The 23271-nt window shown below is 43.3% G+C and overlaps 1 protein-coding gene across 4 annotated transcripts; it reads left to right on the top strand.

The window, feature by feature from the left end:
• The first annotated feature begins 1695 nt into the window (after positions 1 to 1695).
• Positions 1696 to 22547, top strand: NSRP1 (nuclear speckle splicing regulatory protein 1). 4 transcript variants are annotated; one of them, XM_088657580.1, is made up of 7 exons: positions 1696 to 1724; positions 3372 to 3453; positions 13920 to 13976; positions 16401 to 16532; positions 17392 to 17599; positions 18588 to 18696; positions 20941 to 22547. In XM_088657580.1, exons 1-7 carry the CDS (start codon positions 1705 to 1707, stop codon positions 21866 to 21868), a joined length of 1536 nt encoding a protein of 511 aa, XP_088513706.1. In that variant the 5' UTR covers positions 1696 to 1704; the 3' UTR covers positions 21869 to 22547. The 4 variants fall into 4 exon arrangements, with proteins under 4 accessions (XP_088513706.1, XP_088513708.1, XP_088513707.1 ...); XM_088657582.1 differs by having other exon boundaries at positions 1696 to 1911; XM_088657581.1 differs by having other exon boundaries at positions 1696 to 2002.
• The last annotated feature ends 724 nt before the right edge of the window (positions 22548 to 23271 follow it).

Genomic DNA, 23271 nt, shown 5'->3' with positions numbered 1-23271 from the left:
TGACCCGTCCGGCTTCCTCCGCCAATAGGCAGCGCTGACCCGCCGGAAAGGAATCCGGTCAGCGACGTGAGAATGCAAATCGCCCTTCTCGTCGCGGAACACCAGCCAGCGTCCCGCGCCACAGTAGTGTGCCGCGGAACACCGGTTGAGAAACTCTGGTCTAAGCACCCGTTCTGCGCATGCGCGAAGCGTGATTTTGTGCTTCTGCGCAGGCGCGGACAGCGCACGCGGCGAAAAGACTTCCGCGGTTGTCGACTTCGTAAGTTGAAACCTTCGGAAGCAGAGGCATTACCATGTAGCATATATTCAACACAAAAAAACAGCGACAATTGGTTGTTGACAAAGGACAGCTGGACCTATAAAGGGCCCCATTACCTTCAGTAGCTTAGGGCCACATCATACCTAAATCCGGCCCTGGGCTTCTGTCCCTTTGCGCCAGAAGCGGTTCAGTCCTGCTGGCCACATGGCCCAGAAAGCTGTCTGTGGAGAAACGCCGGCTCCCTCAGCCTGAAAATGAGATGAACGCCACAACCCCATAGTCGCCTTTGACTGGACTTAACTGTCCAGGGGTCCTTTACCTTTTACCAGAAAAAATTACAGTATTAATGAAGAGAACCAGAAGCGGTAGTAATAACCATTTTTTAGAAAGCTGGGGGAAATATTGATCAAGAGCATGGGCATAGCCAAGAGGGGCAGATGCCCCCACTAGATCAAGTAAAACAAAAGAAATACTTAACTAACGGACCAACCCCGTCAGTTCTAACCCCCCCAATAAAAGTCCTGCCCCCCACAACAAAAATCCCAGCCACCCCCATGCCCAGATCTGTGACATTGCCCATGACCAAGAGACTCTGAAGCAGGGCCAGATTTAGGATTGGTGAGGCCCTAAACCACTGAAGGGAATGGGGCCCTTAATATGTCCAGCTGTCCTTTGTCAACAACAAATTGTCACTGTTTTTTGTGTTGAATAGATGCTATATATATACCGTGTTTCTCATATTAGAAGACATGTCTTATATTTATTTTTTCCTCAAAAAACCACACCATGGCTTATTTTCAGGGGATGTCTTATATTTTTCCTCCTCCTCCTCCTGCCACAGCCGGTATTGCTGCTGTGCCTATCACTATGTCTTATTTTCAGGGTATGGCTTATATTCCTTGAAAGCTTAAAAATCCTGCTATGGCTTATTTTATGACTATGTCTTAAAATATGAGAAACAGGGTATATGGTAATTTATGGACCTAATAGGTATCTAAAGCCATTTGCACATAACAAATAGGAGCTTACACAACACACAACACTTGCTGTATGTAGGTTTTATTTTATTTTATTATCTTATATTTTGTTTTCCCCTTTACATTTTTTTGGGGGGCCCCCAAGAAAGCGGGGCCCTTAACTATAGCTCCTTTAGCTTATACAGTACAGTAAATCCAGCACTGCTCTGAGGTGGTAATATTAAGAATGAATAAGCTAGGGGGGGGATTATACTGCTAAAGAGACCCCGAAGCGGTAATAATAACAATAATTGCGGGAATTGAGTGAGCGTGTGGGAATAAACATTGGCGAAGAGAATCTGAGGCGGCGTCGAATCCGCAGTTGCCAGGCGAGAAGCTGAGGCGAGAAAAAGAGGCGGGAAACGGCAACGGCAACGGCGGCCCTCCGCCCCTCCCTCCCTCGCCCCGCCCTCGCGCCGCGTCGCCAAGATGGCGGCTCCGAGCAAGCAGTGAGTTGTGGGGGGGGGGGAGGGGAGGCGAGAGCGCCGCGGAACTGAGGGGGAACCCGGACGACGGGGGTTGTGGGGTGGTGGTGGAGAGGGAGCCGAAAGGAAAGAGCCGCGAGGTCGGGGTGGGAATTGGGGCGGCGTTGAGGAGAAACGGAGCCGGAAGAGGGGAAACCCCCGGCCGGCCTGGGTCCGTGTGCTGACAAGGCGAAAGAGGGGGCCGTTTTATTTCCCGAGGAGGGGGCACCACCTGCCGGGAAGGAGGCCAAGGCGGCAGTGAGGTCGGGGCTGAGGGGGGGGGCATGAGGAGGAGGAGGAAAGTAGGGCCGGAAGATGGGGCTGAGGTCATTTCGGGGAGGCCGCGAGAGAGGAGGGGGACTGAGGCGATTTTTCGGGGAGGGCGAGGCGGGTCTGATCCAGAGACTTGGAGGTGAAGTGGGGATTTGGGGGGAACGAAGAGGAACACGGCTCCCCTCCCAATTATTTCTCATTATTTATTGCATTTCCGTTGCACTTTTCCCTCCCAAGGTGGTGAACATTAATTAATCCCCCTGTGAGGTAGGTTAGGCTGAGCAGCAATGGCCTGGGGGGGGGGATTCAAACTCGTCGCTCCCAAGTGTTGGCCTGATCCTGTAACCCAGCCTTTCTCGGCCCCAGATGACCTTGCACTACAGCTCCCATCATCCCCGGCCGCTAGTCATGCTGGGAGTTGTAGTCCAACAACATGGAGGGACCCAAGGTGGAGAAAGGCTGCTCTGACCACTACGCCGCACTGTGTGTGATTTCCTCCCTGCCTCCAAGACTCAACCCTACAGGAGCATGGGTTGCACTGTGTTATTTATATATTGCATTTATATCCCACCTTTCTCTCCCACCTCAAGGTGGTGTACGTGATTCTACCTGCCTCCCCATTTAAATCCCAACAACAACCCTGTGAGGCAGGTTAGGCTGAAGGACAGTGACTGGCCAAAGGTCACCCAGCGAGCTGCTTTGGTGGTGGAGATTTGACTGTGTCTTCCCCTAGGCCTAGTCTTGACACTTTTAACTTAGGCTTTCCCCCACCTGGTGTCCTCCAGCCCCAGCATTGTACTGGGGTGATGGGTTGGGCTGATGGGAGTTAGAGTCTGAAAAAATCTACACTCTGCAGTGTGTCAAGTTCGGGAATGTGACTTTAACCCAGGGGGGCCAGACCTTGTGGGGGTCTGGACTATATTTTGAAAAAATAAATAAATGAACAAACTCCTATGCCCCAGAAATAACCCAGAGTTGCATTTTAAATAAAAGCACACATTCTACTCATGTAAAAATACGCTGATTCCGAGGGCCGGATTGAGAAGGCGAATGGGCTGCATCCGGCCCCCGGGCCTTAGGTTGCCTACCCCTGCTTTAACCACTATGTCACACTGTTACTAGTTGGGAAAAAGAAGCTGCCTCCTCCATTAATGGCAATTCTTAAAAGTATTGACACAACTTTATTATTTTTTATGCAAGCACTTAAACTGCAGTTGGCAGGCACTGTTTTAAAAGAAGCAGCTTTCTTTCTCTAACACGGAGGAGATGATGCCTCTTTGCTACAGACTTTGCTACAGCTGAAAAATACATTACTAAGACTACTTTACATATATTCAATATTCATTTTTCTTTCCACAGATATGGACTTATATTTCCCAAGAAAGCACAGCAGAAAACCTTTGTCAAACATGCAGTGTTTATGGATGACTCAGATGACGAGGTTAGTTTTTTTGTGTGTGCTTTGTTTCATTTATTATTTATTAAGTCCAAGATATACACGGAGGCTTCCAATGCTGTTTTCAAAAATTCCAGTTAAAACTAAATTTTAATTTATTTAAACCAACTAAAATACAGGTTCAAAACCACTGTAGCATTAGATCCATAAATCAGCCTAGTATTCTACCAAGCATCTTGGGAGTAATGCCATTTGAACTCAGTTGTGACCTACTTTTGGGTAGACCTGCATAGCTATATGCTGTTGAACAGCCTAGCCAGCCCACTGAATTCTTTCTGAATCAAGAAGGATTTATCTACCTCCTTAAAGGCCTTTTAAAAAGTTGGCTATTCAGGTGTCTCTTGGGATGGAGTTCCATAAAGACAAATTACAAGTAGAGAGAAGGTGCCACTCCTTGCTTCTGTCAGAGGAATCTGAGAAAGCATTTGGCAAGAAGTCTCATCTGACAGTGTCATCCAAGTATACATGGGATATGGGCCTACCTTAAATAACCCCCCTGTAGTATAAATTGTTTTTTCCACTAGAGGGTGCTGCATGCCATAGAACCATCATTTAAGTATTTGTTTCTATTATTCTTTGTGAGAAAATTATTTGCAAGCAGTGTGGAAGGACTATGTAGTCTATAAAGAGGCTTAATACTCATAGATGAAGGATCGGTATTGCTGCTTTCAGGATGCTTCACAAACCGGGTTCTTATCAATATGTTAAATATACTTTGATCTTAGCAGCAGGAATAGTAATTTAAATTCAATGGAAAACAGCCCCACTGTACACTTGGTATCACTCACTCTGGAATACATCTATAATTGAGAACATTACACATAGAATCATAGAATTGTAAGTTGGAATGGACCCCCGAGGGTCATCTAGTCCAACCCCCTGCGATACAGGAATCCTGCATACAGGCATCCCTGAGTGGGTTTGAACCACCAACCTTCTGGTTAACAGCCAGATGCACTGTCCCATTATGCCACCCTTTGTATAATTGGAGGTTTCAACAGGGACTAGAACATCCAGGCACTTTTTATATGATTTGGCAGTCTTTATGGCATATACAGCAGAGCCATCATTTTCAAAACAAACTTTGCCACAAGCCTGGCAAATCTGGAATGATACTTGATAATCAGATAACAATGATAGTTTTTACTTAGGCGTTGTTATTTAACCCTTGTGCAACTGTGCTCATTCTGTGTGCCAATTTTATTAATTTTATAGTTTAGTTTTTCATCTTTTAAGTTTTATCTGTTAGACTGTATTAAATACATTATACAATAAAAAACTTTACAAAAAGATGTTAAAGATACAGGTGCCATAATTTAAACTTTTGATTGGTTTATAGCAATTAACATTATAATACTGTACATAAGAAGTCAATTAGTGCTGTATATATAAAAAACCTGTTACTGGATTTGTTTTGTTTTGTCACATTTAGGTGTGACATAAAAGAACCTTAGAGCAGGACTATAACTCAACAATGGAGCACATGTGTTGCTTGCAGAAGGTCTCGGGTTCAATCTCCAGGATTTTGAATAGGATCTGGGAAAGACCTGTGTCTGAAACTGGAGAGTTGCTGCTCGTCAGTGTCAGCAGTATTGAGCTAGATGGACCAATGATATAATCCAGGTTGAAGCAACTCCCTATAGAAACAAAACCCAGGGCATAGCTATAAGGATGGGATGTTCTCTGATCTCTATGGCTGTTCTGAATTGTTGGCCCAAGGGAGGGCTCATGAGAGTAGGTGGATGCAGGAATACCAAAGAAGGATGTCAAAAGCAGCAGAATGGCCAATTCTAGTGCTTTATTAAAGAAGGCATAGACTTACAGCAAAGTAGCCTGCCAGTTCATCTAGGCTTAGCGGACGCAGGACAGACCCCGCAACAAGGATAGATAGATAATATTTATTGTCATTGTCCCATACAGAACAGCAAAATTGAAAAGGAGATGGCTTGTTTGCACCCAAGCAAACATGCATATCTTCTTTATACTAATAAATATAATAAATACATAAAATAAAATATACACAAAGCAGCATACTTCATTTCACCTAACTAGATGAAGGTAAAGGGTAAAGGGGCCCCTGACCATCAGGTCCAGTCGTGTCCGACTCTGGGGTTGCGGCGCTCAGCTTCCGGGTCATGTGGCCAGCATGACAAAGCTGCTTCTGGCGAACCAGAGCAGCGCACGGAAACACCGTTTACCTTCCCGCCGAAGCGGTCCCTATTTATCTACTTGCACTTTGATGTGCTTTCGAACTGCTAGGTGGGCAGGAGCTGGGACCGAACAACGGGAGCTCACCCCGTTGCAGGGATTCGAACTGCCGACCTTCTGATCAGGCATAGGTGAAGGCATAGGTGGCAAATTCCCAAATCTTACAGATAGTTCCCCTTTCTGGGCTTAGCCCAGCATCCCAAGCCCACAGATAAGGATAGCATCAAAGCAAGCAAATTTGCTTATATCAAAGCAAGTGAGCTCATTGCTAAAACAACTATCAATTGTGGGGTTATATTGACTACCAAGATGGTGTTTTTAGCAAAGCTTCTGGAACAGTTCACCTTTGGTTCAACACAATGGGTAAAAGGAAACAAGCTGTTTCTTTGGGACCCTCAGGGGTACCCCAGACATTTCCTCTGCATTTTCATTTTCATTTAAAAATAAATGAAGTCACTAACCCTTTTAATGATGCCGATCTGAAGAAAAATCAGCAAGCAATATTCTTAGTTGCAAAACTTTATAACATTAAGCCCAGTAGACGAATTGTTTAGACAAGTTTTCTTATTGACATTCAGTGCCCTCCCAGAGTATCCTTAGGTCCCCGACTTTCCCCCTGTACACTCTATTTCTGCTCTTGCCCACGCCTGATTTTCTCTTAACTAATGAGAAATAGGCAATGATTTACTAACTTCTAGTCTAATGTACTATTTAAAGAGAAGACAAATATGCGTCATCACTGGTTTTAATGGGTGGTTGACAATTGGCTTTTCACACACAACCTCCCCCCCCCCCCGATTATGATTTTTTTCCCAAACAGATTCTCTCATCTTCAAATAGAGTGTACAGAGGAGGATGATAGCCTCTTTATATTGTCCCTTTGATCTGGCATGGCGGGTGATTGGGGGAGGGAAGCATCTTACAGAACTCCCCATGTTATTTCACAGCCCACAAAGTAGGTAATAAATCCAGCGACTGCCTTTATCACCAACCAAAAAATAAGATCATTTTTAAAAAACAAAATTACTTTATTAGTTTAGTAATAATTTTAGGCCTTTCCGAGATAAGGAGCTGCGTTTGGGAGGGGTTTCATTTCCTGGCTGCTTCCATATCAGCAAAAACTATGCCTTGCGTGTCTGAAGATGGTGTATTTATAACTGAACTCTAATAAAGTCCATTCCAGCAAACCTGCACACCTGACTTGGCCATGGTGATCATATATTAGATAGAAAACTTCTGTTGTGTTAAAAAAAATGTTACTATGCATATTTCATTAAGATTTTCTTTGCTGTATTGAAAGGTGGTTTAATCTTTCTCCTATAATTTCCAAGTTACACAGCAAAGTGAATGTGTATGAGCATGCATGGAGAACAGGACTGGTTTTAGGACCAATGCTGTATTAGGCTTAAAGGAGGTAAAATAATATTCTGGGTTTGAAAAATTATTTATTTGGTGCCATCAACATGTCTGTTGCTTTCTGTAAACTCCATGGAGTTTTCTTTTACAATCCAGGAGTGTATGAATTATTAGAAAGATATATTTACATAGTACAAGAGGGCAGATACCTGTCGCAAGGAGCTTCCAGACTAAAATTTGACACAGAGGAAACAAAAGAGGAATGGGAAGGAAATGTAGGCAGGGGGTACTTAGAGAGATGGAAAAAGTGAGCGCTGAGGAAAGTTTCAATGGAAGTTAGAGACAGGACATCACTCAGGTGGTCACAGAGGCAGTTCCAATCTTAATGTGCAGCAAGAGGTAAATGTTGAAGAAGCAGAAGGCCTTTAGCCAGCTGAAGTTGGTGAAAAGTGGGGTTTTGTAGAACTCTGGAGCAGGGCACCCCTCCTCTCTGCAGCCTCAGTGGCACAAGGCAATGGGTGTCAGGAGTCTGTTGCTTCAAACCCTGTTTAGTCAAACAAGAAAAGCCAGTACAGTGTCCTGTTTGCAGTTTTATAGTTCTACAAGTTAAAAGGAGCTAATTGGATGCTATCATTCACAAAGAATGCTGTGAACATTTTGTGACAAACCTTGTACTTCGGATGCTAAATATATTGTTAACTAGTATAAAAGCAATATGTGGAGTTTCACCCACCCACTTAAGACAGAGTTTAACTCTTAGAAAAGAAAAGAAAAGAGATCAAGAGTTATTAAAGCCTGCTGCTCTGTGTAGCTTTAATGGAAGAGAGGTCAGCATATCCAATATTTCTGTGAACCTTCATTTCCTTCACTCTAATCCGGAAGCCAACACACACCTTGATGTGTTGCCAATCTGTTTCATGTGACAGTTGAATCCAAAATGGTCTGTTTGGTCCAGCCACTCTGACTGAGACTACAATGATAAGTGATACAGTATATAAATAGTTGAAATACTTTTTAAAAATGTGCAGTCTTCCTTACTTCAGGAGCAGAACAACCCTATAATATCTTCTTTATCTGATCCACAAGATAATGAGGGAGTGATGCTCTTCATCCATTCTAGCTGTTTTATAGGCAGGGGTAAGAGAGCTTGTGAAGCTGTTGGAGCACTTTATAAATCTTATTTTAAAAGGGTACTCTGTGTCAAGAAGAAAAAAGCAGTTTGGCAGCCTAAGAGAAGGCTGTACCAGATGTAGCAAAAGCATGAAAGAAGGATTGAAATAGAAGAGGAATAATGAACATGGATAGAATAAAGTAAAAATTTAAAAGATTTGCAATACAGTATGGGGAACGAAGTCTGCAGTTCTTGTTGTGTTTCTGTTCTTTTCCCTTTAGGGAGCAACACATTTCCTGGTGTTTTTAGTGCAGGGTTAAGAGAGTTTTCCCTTTCAGAAAATACGATATTATAAGTTCAAGCTTTGTGTCTCCAAAGAATACCATGATTGGGGGCAAACAGAAATCCCATGCCAGATTGCTGACTTCGTAAGGTTCTTTAATAAACGACCTGTTGATAAGTAGAAATAATACAAAAGAACAGGAAGTTCCCATCTATCAATCCTCTCAGCACAACAGGAAATTGTCACCCATAAAGCTCTGGAAGAGGTGTTTGTGCTGGCGCTGTTTTCCTTAAACTTCTTGGCGCACTGTCCAAACAAATGACAGGTGGACCGCTTTAGAATTTTATGTACTGAAATTGAGGCCTCTATATTACTTTTATTGTTTGCATAATCTCCAGACACTAGTACACTTAACCGCCTACAGGGGAAAACTATTGTGAATTTTAAATATTTTGATGGAGAGAAATGACTTAATGCATGAAGAATAGACCAATTTCATGAAAATGTTGGACAAAATATGTCAGTCATGTTTAGTTGAAATATAATTAGCTAAGTCACTCAGGTTGATGATAAATTTCCTGAGCTACTTAATGCATGAATAGAGTGTTTTTTATTTTCGTATCCCTCTTCTTTCCAAAATGCTGGTAGGGTCCTTTGGAGACCTTTCCTCATGATCAGCTTTGCCACATAGATTATCTTCCGGATACATTGCCAACCTTCCTTCGGAGCCAGTAAGCAATGTTTCTTAATCAGTCATGGATAGGGCAATCAGCGTCTTCCAAAGGTCGGTTGATCTAGGCTTCCTGTGTAGCGCTCTTGATACATTCTCCAGCTGAGCTAGTCCCAAACCTGTTTCTTCATGATAAAAGGATGACATATAGACTGACCGTGGCTGGGTTTATTAATGCAGCTATGGCCTGTCCTGAGGGTAAGGGCGAGCCAAGTGGTAGAGCATGTACTTGGTATGCAGAAGGTCTCGGGTTCAATCCCTGACATCTCCAGTTAGAAAAGAACCAGGTAGCAGGTGATAGGAAAGGTCTCCGCCTCTGCCCATCAGAGTAGACAATTGGTCCAGACTTGTATGGAGTTTTCCACAAGAAACATTAAAAAAATGTAGTCTCCACCTGCAGTCTAGGCCTGTGATAACTCTTTTACCAGCTCGTTTGGGTCTGATTTATACTTGCCAATGAAGGAGGTGATGGAAGGCGGCAGAGTGGACCATATCACTTCAGGCTGCACCTGTAAAATGCATACAGTATGACAGGTATGAGACGCAAAACCTGGTTGTAGAAATGAAAACACTATATAAATAAAATTCCGTAGAGTAGTTTCATTTCCACAACCAGATTTTCTGTCTCATACCTGTCAAATTGTGTGTATTTTACAGGGTTCCCCCCTACAAACACCAATAGAGGGAATAAAATATTCTGTTAATACTGTCTTTTTTACAACTAGGAACCATGTCTGTTTGTGCGGTTAAGTATAGGAATATTAGAACTTTGAGCATGTGACAGTGTTGTCTCCAACTTTTCAGTGTTCTTCCTTTCTGCTTCACCCTGCTTTTCTTTCCCCAAAACAAATTACGTAGCAAAACTTTTCAGAGTGCCAGACCCTTCTAATCACTGCATCCAGCAAGTGTTACAAGTCAGGCTAGCTTCCTGATGAGGTGATTGCCTGTGTGATGGGCCATTAAGAGAACAAAACATTAAGTGGCTTGGTGTGAGATGGCAAATGAGTGGGGCCCTTCCCTCAATAGGTTTTCTCCTTGCCCCGCCCCCTTTTCCTCATGAAAACTCATTCTTTACCACTGAATTGGAACAAATGTTCATGTGTGGAAACCCCAATAAATGTTTGCTCCAATTCAGTTGTAAAGGGTGTGTTTTTTCTGGGGAAAAGTGGTGGGACAAGCAGAAGTGTGGACAAACACCAAAGGTCTATCTAGTCTAGTATTCTCCCTCCAGCAGCAGCCTGCCAGGTGCCATTGCGGGGTTCAGAAGTGAAAGCTCTCCTCTTCTTTTACAACACTTGGTATTTGGTTCTAGGTGCCTTCTTAAAGGGGCATACAATGGGTTCTTCCTTGTAGCTACTCCTATCATAGAGTAGCTACTCCTATCATAGAATCGTAAAGCTGGAAAGGACTCCAAGGATCATTTAGTGCAGGCATGTCAAACCTGCGGCCCTCCAGATGTTTTGGACTACAATTCCCATCTTCCCCAACCACTGGTCCTGCTAGCTAGGGATCATGGGAGTTGCAGGCCAAAACATCTGGAGGGCCGCAGGTTTGACATGCCTGATTTAGTGCAACCCCCTGTAATGTGAAGCTTCAGGTGAGCAGTCCTGGATTCAGCACCACAGTACATTGGCATAAAGGAGTTGTTCAGACATTTGCTTGGTACTTCAAGGAGGTAGGAAAGCAGCATACATGAGTGCAGTTTGAAACCTAGAGAACCTTTATTGTTGATAGTTCAGTTCTGTGTCAGAAACAAGAAAAATGGCATATGGCACTTCTGCAAGAGCAAATTAATATTCAAGTCAGTTTGAATTTGCTGTGTGTCATGGTGAGTCAGCTTTCTTCATCCCACTTGGACATCAATGTATAAGAATAAAATAAAAAATTACCTGCTGCTTGTTTTCCATTTGCTTTTTTTTAGTATTATGAAGTGCTGGTGACAAAAGCTGATGTTCAGTATGAGTCATGCCAGGATTGGAAAACTACGATAGCTGCCAAAATGTTAAAAAAGATATTTTTCATGTTCCCTGTCACCTGGTGGAGGGAAAGGAATATTTGATTGCTAACGCTCTACTGTATAAACAAGTGGTCTTTGTAGTTACATCTGTTCAGCAAACACAGGGAGTTGCAGATCTATGTAGAATTAGGAAATGTGAAGAAGAGATCTGGTGTGCTTCATTTTATTGGGAATAAGGAAACTGCATTTTGAACTAAGTTAGCAGGGCTGTTTCCATTGCTGTTCTTAATACACTGCTTTCTAGTGTGATGTTCTTTCCCCCGCATAACGTGCTTTGGAGGTGGGGTGTGTGTGTGGTATCCTACTTACAAAATAACCACTTTGTGATTACTGAATTGCTCTTTACATCTTCAGAGCAGGCTTAGATAACTGAGTTAGAGATGTTGGGTGCTAGCTGAGCTCTGACAACAGCCCAACACATCCCCATAGAGTTGGAGCCCTATTTGGTGCCTACCGCACAATTGCGCTCATTTCACATGCTAGCAAGGTTATGCTTAAAATTCTACAAGGCAGGCTTAGGCAGTATGTGGACCGAGAACTCCCAGAAGTGCAAGCTGGATTTTGAAGGGGCAGAGGAACCAGAGACCAAATAGCAAACATGCGCTGGATTATGGAGAAAGCTAGAGAGTTCCAGAAAAAAGTCTACTTCTGCTTCATTGACTATGCAAAAGCCTTTGACTGTGTCGACCACAGCAAACTATGGCAAGTTCTTAAAGAAATAGGAGTGCCTGATCACCTCATCTGTCTCCTGAGAAATCTCTATGTGGGACAAGAAGCTACAGTTAGAACTGGATATGGAACAACTGATTGGTTCAAAATTGGGAAAGGAGTACAAGGTTGTATATTGTCTCCCTGCTTATTTAACTTATATGCAGAATTCATCATGCGAAAGGCTTGACTAGATGAATCCCAAGCCGGAATTAAGATTGCTGGAAGAAATACCAACAACCTCAGATATGCAGATGACACAATCTTGATGGCAGAAAGTGAGGAGGAATTAAAGAATCTTTTAATGAGGGTGAAAGAGGAGAGCACAAAATATGGTCTGAAGCTCAACATCAAAGAAACCAAGATCATGGCCACTGGTCCCATCACCTGGCAAATAGAAGGGGAAGAAATGGAGGCAGTGAAATATTTTACTTTCTTGGGCTCCTTGATCACTGCAGATGGTGATAGCAGTCACGAAATTAACATACGCCTGCTTCTTGGGAGAAAAGCAATGACAAACCTAGACAGCATCTTAAAAAGCAGAGACATCACCTTGCCGACAAAGGTCCATATAGTTAAAGCTATGGTTTTCCCAGTAGTGATGTATGGAAGTGAGAGCTGGACCATAAAGAAGGCTGATCGCCGAAGAATTGATGCTTTTGAATTATGGTGCTGGAGGAGACTCTTGAGAGTCCCATGGACTGCAAGAAGATCAAACCTATCCATTCTGAAGGAAATCAGCCCTGAGTGCTCCCTGGAAGGACAGATCGTGAAGCTGAGGCTCCAATACTTTGGCCACCTCATGAGAAGAGAAGAACCCTTGGAAAAGTCCCTGATGTTGGGAAAGATTGAGGGCACTAGGAGAAGGGGACGACAGAGGACAAGATGGTTGGACAGTGTTCTCGAAGCTACGAACATGAGTTTGACCAAACTGCGGGAGGCAGTGGAAGACAGGAGTGCCTGGCATGCTATGGTCCATGGGGTCATGAAGAGTCGGACACGACTAAACAACTAAGCAACAACAACAACATGGTGCCCACAGCATTTGCCACAATCCACTTGAAGGGCCCAGCCTGTGTCTTGCCCTGCCTTACATTGCCTTGCCTTTCTGCTGTTGCCTCTCAGCAAGAGCAACATCTTCTCCAGCTGCAGCTCAGATCTGGCCCAGGTCTATGGCACCAACTCTCACAGCCAGCCCCGATCCCAAGCTTACAGGCTGAGCATCTCAATTTCTAATGTAGTAATGTACCTGCATCATAAGCTGTAATATAGTACGATGCTTAACAAAGGGAAAAACAACAGTTTGAACATACAGTAAATATTTTACTAAAACAGTATAAGGTAGCTTTCTGTGTTCCTAATCCTAAGAGTGCCTGGACCAACCTAGCCAGATGGGTGGGGTATAAATACAGTGGTACCTCTGTTGTCGAACGTAAGCTGTTCCCAAAGACCGTTCGACAACCGAAGCACAAAGGGCAGTTGGTGAAGTCAATTGAGAAAACAATAAAACGCAGCAGAAGCTTTTCAACGTCTGAAAAACATTCAAAACGGAAGCAATTACTTTGGGGTTTTCGGCGTTCAGAAACCGAAATGTTCGGCTTCCGAGACGCTTGAAAACCGAGGTACCACTGTGATAAAATTGTTATTATAACCATGTTTATTCTTAAGTCCCGCCGCCTTTATTGGGACTTAATATGTCATCAGTGTGCAGATTGCTATGTTGACCACATAGCTCTTCTCAATACAGTACTTTATGGACAAAGAAAATGATATTAGTTGGCATTTCAGTTGTTGGAAATTTCTTTTCTATGGATGCAGATGATAGTGTTTCTCTACTGATGGCCTTCCATATTTATTTGCTTTTAAACTGTTTTGAAAGTGTAGCAAACTTGTACTGGCCTTCAACATGGTCATATTAATACTGGAAGTCAGTCTCTCTGGGGACATTCTCCCAGAAAAGTGTGTTTAGGACTGCAACCTTATTTATTTATTAAACTATTGTGGGCTATACAAAACAAAAATATTTTTTTCTTCACAGTCTTCTGTGGGTGAGAGCCTTCAACGAGAAGCCTTGAAAAAGCAAGCAATGAAACAAGTAAGTTGGCAATTTGTGTACACACACACATCTTACTCCTTGGTTTCTGGTTTCCCTACACAAATATATATATGGTGGTGGTTATACTGATATCAATGTATATGGCAATTTGCCCTGTAAATCAGATCACTCTTGTCTCCTCCACAAATCTGCTTGGTAGAAAGCACTCCCCCCCCCTGCAGCCTCCCAATAGGCTGGCAGACCGCAGAGGAGCGTGTTCTACAGCCTGTATTGAAATGCAGTCTAACTTCTTAGCCAACAGTAGTAAAGAAAAGAAATCCAGACCAGCAACTTTGGTAGGCTTATTTACCTGGCTGTCTTACACCAGTGCAAATGTTTAGAAATAGGAAAAATGGTTTTCCCATAGGGCTGTCAACCAGTATATTTCACCAAGTTTTGGCAGCAAGTGTTAAAAAAATTAGAGTGGCAACTGTTCTTCTTTTCTTAAGTGTTTTTTAAAGAATTATATTAGTGTAATGTATAAATGAATTATTGGATTATTTTATGTGATTCATCCTCATAATTGTACACACCAGCCCTGTCCTCTTGGCGCTAGATTTTGGAACTACAACACTTTCCTTATTAACAATGACATAATTTATATCAAAGCTTGAGTTTTTAGTTTCCATGACTTTGTTAGCGTAATAAACAGTTCCGCTTTTATACAACTCTGTTTTTCTTGGGTTTATTTTGGCTACGTCTAAGTTGTTACAGAAAAACAACCCTGCTGCAAGCCTTGGAGCAGGTTGCCGTATATCTACTCATAGTTTACAATGCACCATTAAACGTGGAGACTAATTTAGCATCCACACTGTAAAAACCACCAGGAGAAGCAAATTCCTTCTCTGACATCAAATATAGGACTCCTTGACTGACTACTTGTATAACTTTTGTTTCAGAATGAAAGTCTTAATACTATGAGAAAACAAAAGGAACTTGTCCACTGTTTAGATTTCTACCACACTTGGCTAAATTGTGATGGAAAGAAAAGACATGGAGCCAATATTTTTTTTCTGTAATAGAAATACTGGCATTTGGGTTACACAAACACAGAAGGTGGTTTTGCAGATTATGATGAGTATGAGAGATAACATCTCTGTGGTTTGCACCTAGTGAAAACATGCATCACCCCTTGGTTTCCTGTAGCGAAGGGAAGGCTTACTCCAGGGGTCAGCAACCTTTTTCAGCCGTGGGCTGTGGGCTGGTCCAGCGTCCCTCAGACCATGTGGTGGGCCGAACTATAGGGGGGGGGAAGAAATGAATGAATTCCTATGCCCCACAAATAACCCAGAGATGGATTTTAAATAAAAGCACACATTCTACTCATGTAAAAACACCAGGCAGGCCCCACAAATAACCCAGAGATGCATTTTAAATAAAAGGACACATTCTACTCATGTAAAAACATGCTGATTCCCGGACTGTCCACAAGCCGGATTGAAAAGGCGATTGGGCCGCATCCGACCCACAGCCCTTAGGTTGCCTACCCATGGCTTACTCAGTTGCTCCCTGGGGCTTCAGGGCAAGGTGGTAGAGTTAACTTAGACTCACACTTGAGTTTGCTACTGGGAAGAGGGGAATGTTATAGACCTTGTCTGTGTGTGCATAAAAATGAACACATACTTCTGTGTTGTAACCATATAATCAATCACAGTGTTTCTTTGGCCAGGGAGACCAAGTGGGTTACAATGACCATGAAGATTGTTCTCATTTTGGTCATGCACTAGTGTGAGCAGGAGCGACAAACCATGATCTCTGGGTTAGCATTATGTTCAACCCGCAGATTGTGGTTTGTTGATAGGAAAGAACAAACCATGGTGTAACATTGTGGTTTTTTTAGAGTGAAACAAACTGTGATCCTTGGATGTAACTAAGCCAGGCAAGAGTGTTTGTTACTGTTGCTATCTAGAGGAGAGGAACAAAGTGGGAACTTCTGTGTTTTTTGGTAAACCATAGTTTGCCATGATGGGCCAACACTACCATTGAAGCAGCTTTCTACAGTATTTCAGGAGCTGTCTGTCTGTCTGTCTGTCTGTCTTTCTCTGTCTTTTGTTTTTTTCTGGCCCAAAGTTAGAGAGCACATCCTCAACACAGGTGATGTGCTGCATTTCCAGTCAGAGAAACACAGGGCCACACAATGGGGCTGTTATTTTAGCTTTAAGGTTAGGACAAACTTCTAAAATGGAGCAGTGAGCGGTGAATAAGCAGCACAGGTCTTTGGAAGCAGAAGCTTGGTAGCAAGGAGAAGACTTCTCTTGTATAACCATCTGGAAGGCTACACTAGCGCCTTAAATGTTTTAAATAAAATTCTCTTGTTTGTAGCGTCTGTCTTAACTGAGATAATTATAGATAACACATTGCTGGACTAGCTTCCTGGAAGACTCTAATGAAAATACCATAACCTTTCTTTCCTTCCTTTTAAAGACCAAGCTTGAGATCCAGAGGGCACTGGCAGAAGACTCCACAGTGTATGAATATGACAATATTTACGACGACATACAGCAAAAGAAGGCAGAAAGTCATGCCAGCGCACTTGCAGGGAAAGGGGAAAAAAAGGTCCATACCTGGAAATGAGAATGATGTCTGTCTTTGCCTCTCTACACTGGGGATGTTTGGGGCAGTGAAGACCTCCATCTGTGGGTGGGAAGAAGCCAAGAGGGATGTGGAGCCACTGAGGGAAAGGGAAAGACCTTGTCCAGAGTGAATCAAAGGTTTGCACTTCATGCACATGGAAAATTCAGGAGGGGGATCTGCTGGTGCTGCTATTTATCATTCAAGTGACACTTTTTTATTCTTACAAACTGCATCACCTCTTTCAAGTTTACCTTCAAAAATGTAGAACTGAGGGCTCAGGGAGAATTATCTTTTGCAAGTCTCTGCAGTCAGATTTCAGCCCAAGTCTCACAGATACACTAGATTTAGACTTGGATCACACTGTCCCTTTCCTGCACATTTTTATTGGACATCACCTTCATCTCTCAGGATCACAGGTCCACAGATGTGCTTCCCGGCTCTCCCTCACCCTTCTCCAGAGCCTGGGGAACTCTCCCAGAGCCAGTGCTGACTTTGGAAAAACACTATATTTCCATATGTCCTCTTCATGTTCTGGAGAATGGCAGGGAATCTTCCTCATGGATGAGGCTCGGTTTGACTGGGAGAAGTCCCCCAGCTTTAAACTAGGGTTTAAGTGTAGCATCACAAGTAGGATTGGTGGCAAGCACAGATTTCACCTGGCTACTGATACCAGGCAGATTTTGTGGGCCTCTGCTCAATATGCCTTGGTATTGATGGCAGCTCAGAGGGGCAGCAATAGCTTCTGTAAAATGTATCCCAAAATATTCTCAGCATCTTCGATTTATTTGTCACAGGTAATCTCAGTCATCTTCCATTTCTTCATTGCTGATTGTCTTTGCAGCCCAAGTACATCCAAAATATTCTCAAGGCAGCCGAGCTAAGGAAGAAGGAGCAGGAAAAGAGAATGGAGAAGAAGATTCAGAAAGAACGTGAACTGGAAGGAGGCGTGTTTGATGACAAAGAAGCCTTTGTAACATCGGCCTACAAGAAGAAACTGCAAGAAAGAGCTGAGGAGGAGGAAAGAGAGAAGAGGGAGGCAGCAATTGAGGGTGAGGAAGATGACCAGGGTGCTGATAGATTGCTCTCATGGGTGCCAGAAACTAGATTGTCAAGTCTCTGAACTCACAGTAGCCTAAATGACCTTTAAGCAGGAATCATCTGGCAGATTTGGTTGTGTTCCTTTACACATTGTCTACTTGAGGAGGTGTGAAGATGGGAACTCTTTTTTGTTCCCGGCCCTGTTCCTTTGGCTTGGGATAATGTGTGACTTGTGAAGTAAGCTGGGGGGGAGAGAGACATTTGTATGGCAATCTCCCCTCTTCAAAGCAAACACTTAGCCACTGTACAGCACTATCACAATATCATTTTCACAGCACAAGAAGTGTGTGTGGTTTTTAAGAATTGCCATATTGGGTTTCTTTTTTGGATTGCATGTAGAGCACGTCAAAGTGCAAGTATATAAATAGGTATCACTACAGTGGGAAGGTAAACGGCGTTTCTGTGTGCTGCTCTGGTTCACCAAAAGCGGCTTTGTCATGCTGGCCACATGACCTGGAAGCTGTACGCAGGCTCCCTTGGTCAATAACGCGAGATAAGCGCCGCAACCCCAGAGTCGGTCACGACTGGACCTACTGGTCAGGGGTCCCTTTACCTTTTATGCATACCAGTGATCAGCAGTTGGATTATTCTGAAATGCCCCCTTCGTGTCACTTTGAAGAGGGAACCACAGCTGCTTATACTCCCTAGTGCTCAAGAGATGGGAGATGGGTGGCACTTGATGAGACCTTCAAACTCCATCCCTGCCACATCCCCAGTTTTAGCCACATCATTCTCTCCTCAATAACTCTCTAAAAACAGTAGCTAAGGGGGCTGTTCCCCACCATCACTGCCCCTATAATCTGAGTACTGTGTACAACCCCTGCTTTGTTCCAGATATCCCAGGCAATGTGGGCAATTGCAATGAAGCTTTTCCCCCCAGCTGCTCTATTGATAAATAATAATAATTCCTAATTTTATGTCCTCCTCCCCTTTTTTTAGCATGTCTGGATGTGACCAAGCAGAAGGATCTCAGTGGCTTTTACAGGCACCTGCTAAACCAGGCAGTGGGGGAAGAGGAGATGCCCAAATGCAGCCTTCGGGAGGCCAGGTAAGGTTGAAATGCAGAAAAATCAGCTTCTCCGGCAGTCGCAGTTTTAGCATCTCCTTGATGCCTTTGAGCTTAATGGAGCCAGAATTTGGTCCCAGTTAGCAATCCTCAGCTAAGAATGGCGAGTTTCATACTAACTAGAGTGTGAAGGGACTGAACTTTTGCTCCACTCTTGGGTGGGATGGCAGTTGGAGGTCAAGTGGGTGCCTCCTCTCTCTCTGGATGAATGAGGAAAGGTTTCCTTACAGATGATGCGATGTGGCTATAGTGGGGAGTAGGCTGGCTTATTGGCATCAAGCCAAGACATCTGTGACCTGCAAGGTGATCCTTCAATAAAAACATATGGAGGGGAATTAAACTACTGTTCTCTTTAACCAGGGTGGCAATGTGGCTTTGGGATGTTACCAGGGAGACGTGGAAGGCTGTCTCCTACCTGTTTTTCTACACATTTTTAATTGCATGATGCTATACTTATTCCCATTTGCATCTGTTTTTATTGTTCATTTGGTGCTCTCTTTTAGTTTTTAAATGTTTCATATTTGCTCTGTGCATCATTGTGGTTGCCTTTTCTTTCTTTTTTTACGAAAAAAGAAATTAACGTGTTTTTTAAACAAAGGGAGAAGTTTGTTCAGACATAGGCAGAGTCCGTAATACATTCTAGAAGAAAACCAGCTATAAAATGCTGGCACCTTAGCATGTTTCTTAATGTCTCCTGGCCAACAGTCTCTCTGTGTGTGCATGTGTCCTTTTCCAACAGCAGTGCCACTAGTTGCTTTCAGATCTCAGGCTGGCATTACCTTCCCTTAGCCAAAGTGCACTCTTAATTTGAAAGGCAGGTTCAAAATCATCACCACCATTATTATTTGCATTTATTCAACACTTGCTACATAAATTGTCTTAAAGTGACTTAGAATTACATAAGCTTTTACCCAGTTGATGTACTGTATATGTGGCAGACTTTGGCTTTTCTGGGTGAAGAATTTGGATTGCTTGGACAGGTACGGTAATTTTAGTGAAATAAACAGTGTGGGTTATATCCTTAAATGTTAGCTTCCTTATTAACTACCCAAGACTGAAACATTGTAACTTCCCTGGCCCTATCAGTTTGATAGCTATAATTATACTTTCAGATGTTACCACCTTGTTTTGTCTTGTGCTAATCTTTGCAGAAGAAGAATATCTCTTGAATGCATATATGGAAACATGATAAGGCTGTACTGATCAGCAAAATATGAATGTCTCAGTGTTACAGATGCTGTCACTGGGGCATTTGGAGTATATCTGTCACTAAAGACTATGTCATCTCATTTTCCCTCTACGAAGGACTATTTTGCAATAGTGTAGTCATCCTTTATAAGGAAGTAGTATTCTCCTTTTCTGGTAAATGGAAAATCTTGCAGCTCTTGTTTCATTAATGCTAGTAAATGCTCACAGTGTATTTGTGCTAATTTGGAGAAAATCCAAAATTCAAGTCATATTTATGGGCGTTAAAGTGCTTGCAAGTCAGAGCATACAACATGGTTTGATTAATCATTGGGTCCGAACCCTACTCCAGTATGTGATGAGACAACGTGATGTGAACAAAACAAGTTCAGATATAGATGATAGGAAAAATAGGTGATGATAAATACTGCCTGAAAGCGTGTGCCTGTTATGCCTCATGGCTTTGCCAACCATTCGTTGCAGATGGTAGCAGTGATGACTGTTACATGTTCTGCCCATCACTTCCAGTAGGCAAAATGAGTGCACACCAGAGTGAGTTTTGTCTGATTCCACCTGCAGTCTGTAGTGAGGGACAGCCATATTAATATGAATCCCTCCAACTAGGAATGCTGTTGGTACCTTGTTTAACACAAATCAGGAGTTGAACATTTGATACACACATTCTGGTTGAGAGATGAATATTTAGCCATGCATGCCACATGTTTCAATTATGCATTGCTAGTTTCAAATAGCAGCCAGCCAGTTTTTTTGGAACCACCCAAACACGGCATTAATGACCAGTACCATTTATTGTCCCCAGAGCCTGGTGTTCAGAGGTGGTATACTCTCTAGGATCATGGAGTTTCTGTTTATTGTTGTGAAATAAATGTGGTAAACTTGCAGTTTTCTACAAATTCCTGACAACATAAAAACATGTTTTTCTTAGAAACGTGGGTGTATGCTTTGGAGGATGATATGATGCTAGGTTGTTCTGAGTTGGTAGGGAGTGAATTTTATTTTGTGTCTTAAAAAAAATTGTAGGATAAAGGAAGAAGAACCCAGTGGGAATTCCTGTGACTCCAAACAAATAAGCAAAAACCTGGATGAGAGGACAAGTTCCCCCATTCCTCTAAAGGCAGAAGATAACCCAGATGCAGACAGTGACTTGGAAATGGGTACTAGCGATGAGGAGAACAGTGCTAAAGCACACACAAACAGCGGAACTGGCAATAAAAGGGAGAGTAGGCAAGGCCACTCTGACCGTAGTGGGGAGAGTTCCAGGCATCACAGGAGCCGAAGGGACTCAGGGTCATCCAGCGAGGAGAGAAGTTGCCATCAGAAGGTGCCTTCAAGTCATCCAGAGAAAGAGGAGGGTGGGGGCAGGAAGGAAAGAAGTGGGCAGCACAGGGAAAAGGAACGTGAGAGAAGACACAAACACCATGAAAAAGAGGAACACTCTAGACCCGAGAACCATCATAGGATACGGGAAGAACAGGATGAGAGGCAGAGGAGAAAAGACAGGAAAGAGAGGGATGATTATGATAGAGATCTGAAGGCATGGAGAGACAGAGAGGAAATGTATTCTGAGTGGGAACAGCAAGAGAAAGACCGGCACAAAGACCGGCACAGGGATAGGGAGAGGGACAAAGGGCCACGGGAACACAAAGAGGAGAAGCAGCAGCAGCAAGAAAGGAAAAGTGGTAGCCCTGGGCCCTTGGCAAAAGATTGTCATTGGGTTCCAGAAAGTGATGGCAGGGGAGAAAACCCACTCAACTCTGAGAGATCGTTAGAATTGAAGCACAGGACTTCAGGGGTGGGAGCAGAGGAAGCAGAGAAACCTCCAGAGAGCCAGAGCAAATTTGCGAAGCGGAGTAACGAGGAGACAGTGGTGTCAGCAAGAGACCGCTACCTGGCTCGGCAGATGGCCCGTGTGGGCACCAAGTCTTACATAGAAAAAGAAGAGGATTAGGTTTCATTTCAGGAGGAGCCTATCAGGAAGGTGACACGTGCTTACCGCTGGTGGGAATACCAAGGCAGGAGGGAATTGTGCACTGGGACTGAAGTAGCTTCAGGCCATTCATTTCAAGAGGATTTTAAAAAAGGGTATCCTTTTCTGCAGGAGAAATGGATAGAGAGGTATGACTTGGACGCAGAGTGCATAGCTTGATATGGGTCTGTTCACACTGATGATCTGCACCTCAGTACCCGCTTATGCTCTGTGTCTTTTCAATGCAGTGAGCTCCAGCCTGTGGTTAATAGCCTCACAGAGGTTTCCTTTAGATCATGAGCGGGGAGCCTGTGGCTCTCCAGATATTGATGGACTACAGCTCCCATCACCCTTGGTCCTGTTGGCTGCTGGGGATGGGAGCCCAACAACATTTGGAGGGCCACAGGGTCCTCATCCCTGCTCTAGAGCCTGCTGACCAGCCACAGGTACTAGGGGAAGATAAGTGTGAAAACCAAACTTAATGAGGAATACAAAGAAGCCCAGAAGCAAAAATTATTATTTGTATTGTTTTGTTTTTTAAAAAAACACCACCACCACCGTTTAGTTCCACAGTGAACTTAAATGTGGGGAGTTTTTGTTTGGAGTTTTTTTAATTCTTCTGTGCAGAAACATTGAAATAAAATGAAAGATGTGAATCTTACGCTGTCCTTGACTCTGTTTTGTGTTTGTGTTACTTCTTAGTCACACCCTTCAAGCATGATAAAGTGAAAGAGAGTCAGCAGTGCCAGTCATATGCTTGGCAGGGGAAGTTCCTCTCACACAGGCTGTTGTGTGAAGGCTCTCTGGATCAGGCCCTGTGTGTGACAAGACGCCAAGGTTTTATAAAGCTGTCATAAAAGACACTCCTACCTTTAGCTTGGCAAAGTGAGAACTTTGGCAGAGGGAATGTTTTCATAATATATTTTCAACAAAACCCTTGGAAGCACTCGTACTTCTTACCTCACCCCCCGGTAACCTCCTCTTCTAACAGTGATGCATCAGCAACAAATTATTTTGGAAGTTTGAAGTTAAAAAAAGAAGAAGAAAAATTCAGATCACTATTGTTGCTTTTACTATGCTGCTTACGACTGAGAAATCAGTTTTTGGGATTAATAACTCCCTCAGTTGCTATGGCCCTACAGTGCAGGTTTGAGGGCTTTTGGGGTATTGTGTGCTGTTGTTTACCTTGCTGAATTACCATAAGTCTTAATTTTTTGCAAACCTTTTGTTTTGAAGCATCTTGTGTTTTTTATCCTGTGTCCTGGGAAGCCACCGGGAAGTTAGTTTGTATCTTGCTGTTGTTATGGAGACCATAGTGATGGGTCTTTGCCAACTCCAGAAATAGAGATGTGTTTTGCGAGTGTGTTTTCTCTCCCCCCCCCTTC

This window comes from Zootoca vivipara, chromosome 14 (assembly GCF_965207765.1).
Source record: "Zootoca vivipara chromosome 14, rZooViv2.hap1.1, whole genome shotgun sequence".
Classification (NCBI taxonomy): Eukaryota; Metazoa; Chordata; class Lepidosauria; order Squamata; family Lacertidae; genus Zootoca; species Zootoca vivipara.
This window is presented reverse-complemented; position numbering and strand designations above follow the sequence as displayed.

Excerpts from the sequence above, each read along its gene's own strand:
- NSRP1 (XM_088657580.1), top strand. The coding sequence starts at position 1,705 with ATGGCGGCTCCGAGCAAGCA. Across the intron at positions 3,454-13,919 it reads TGGATGACTCAGATGACGAG|TCTTCTGTGGGTGAGAGCCT; the intron begins GTTAGTTTTTTT and ends TTTTCTTCACAG. Across the intron at positions 13,977-16,400 it reads AAAAGCAAGCAATGAAACAA|ACCAAGCTTGAGATCCAGAG; the intron begins GTAAGTTGGCAA and ends TTCCTTTTAAAG.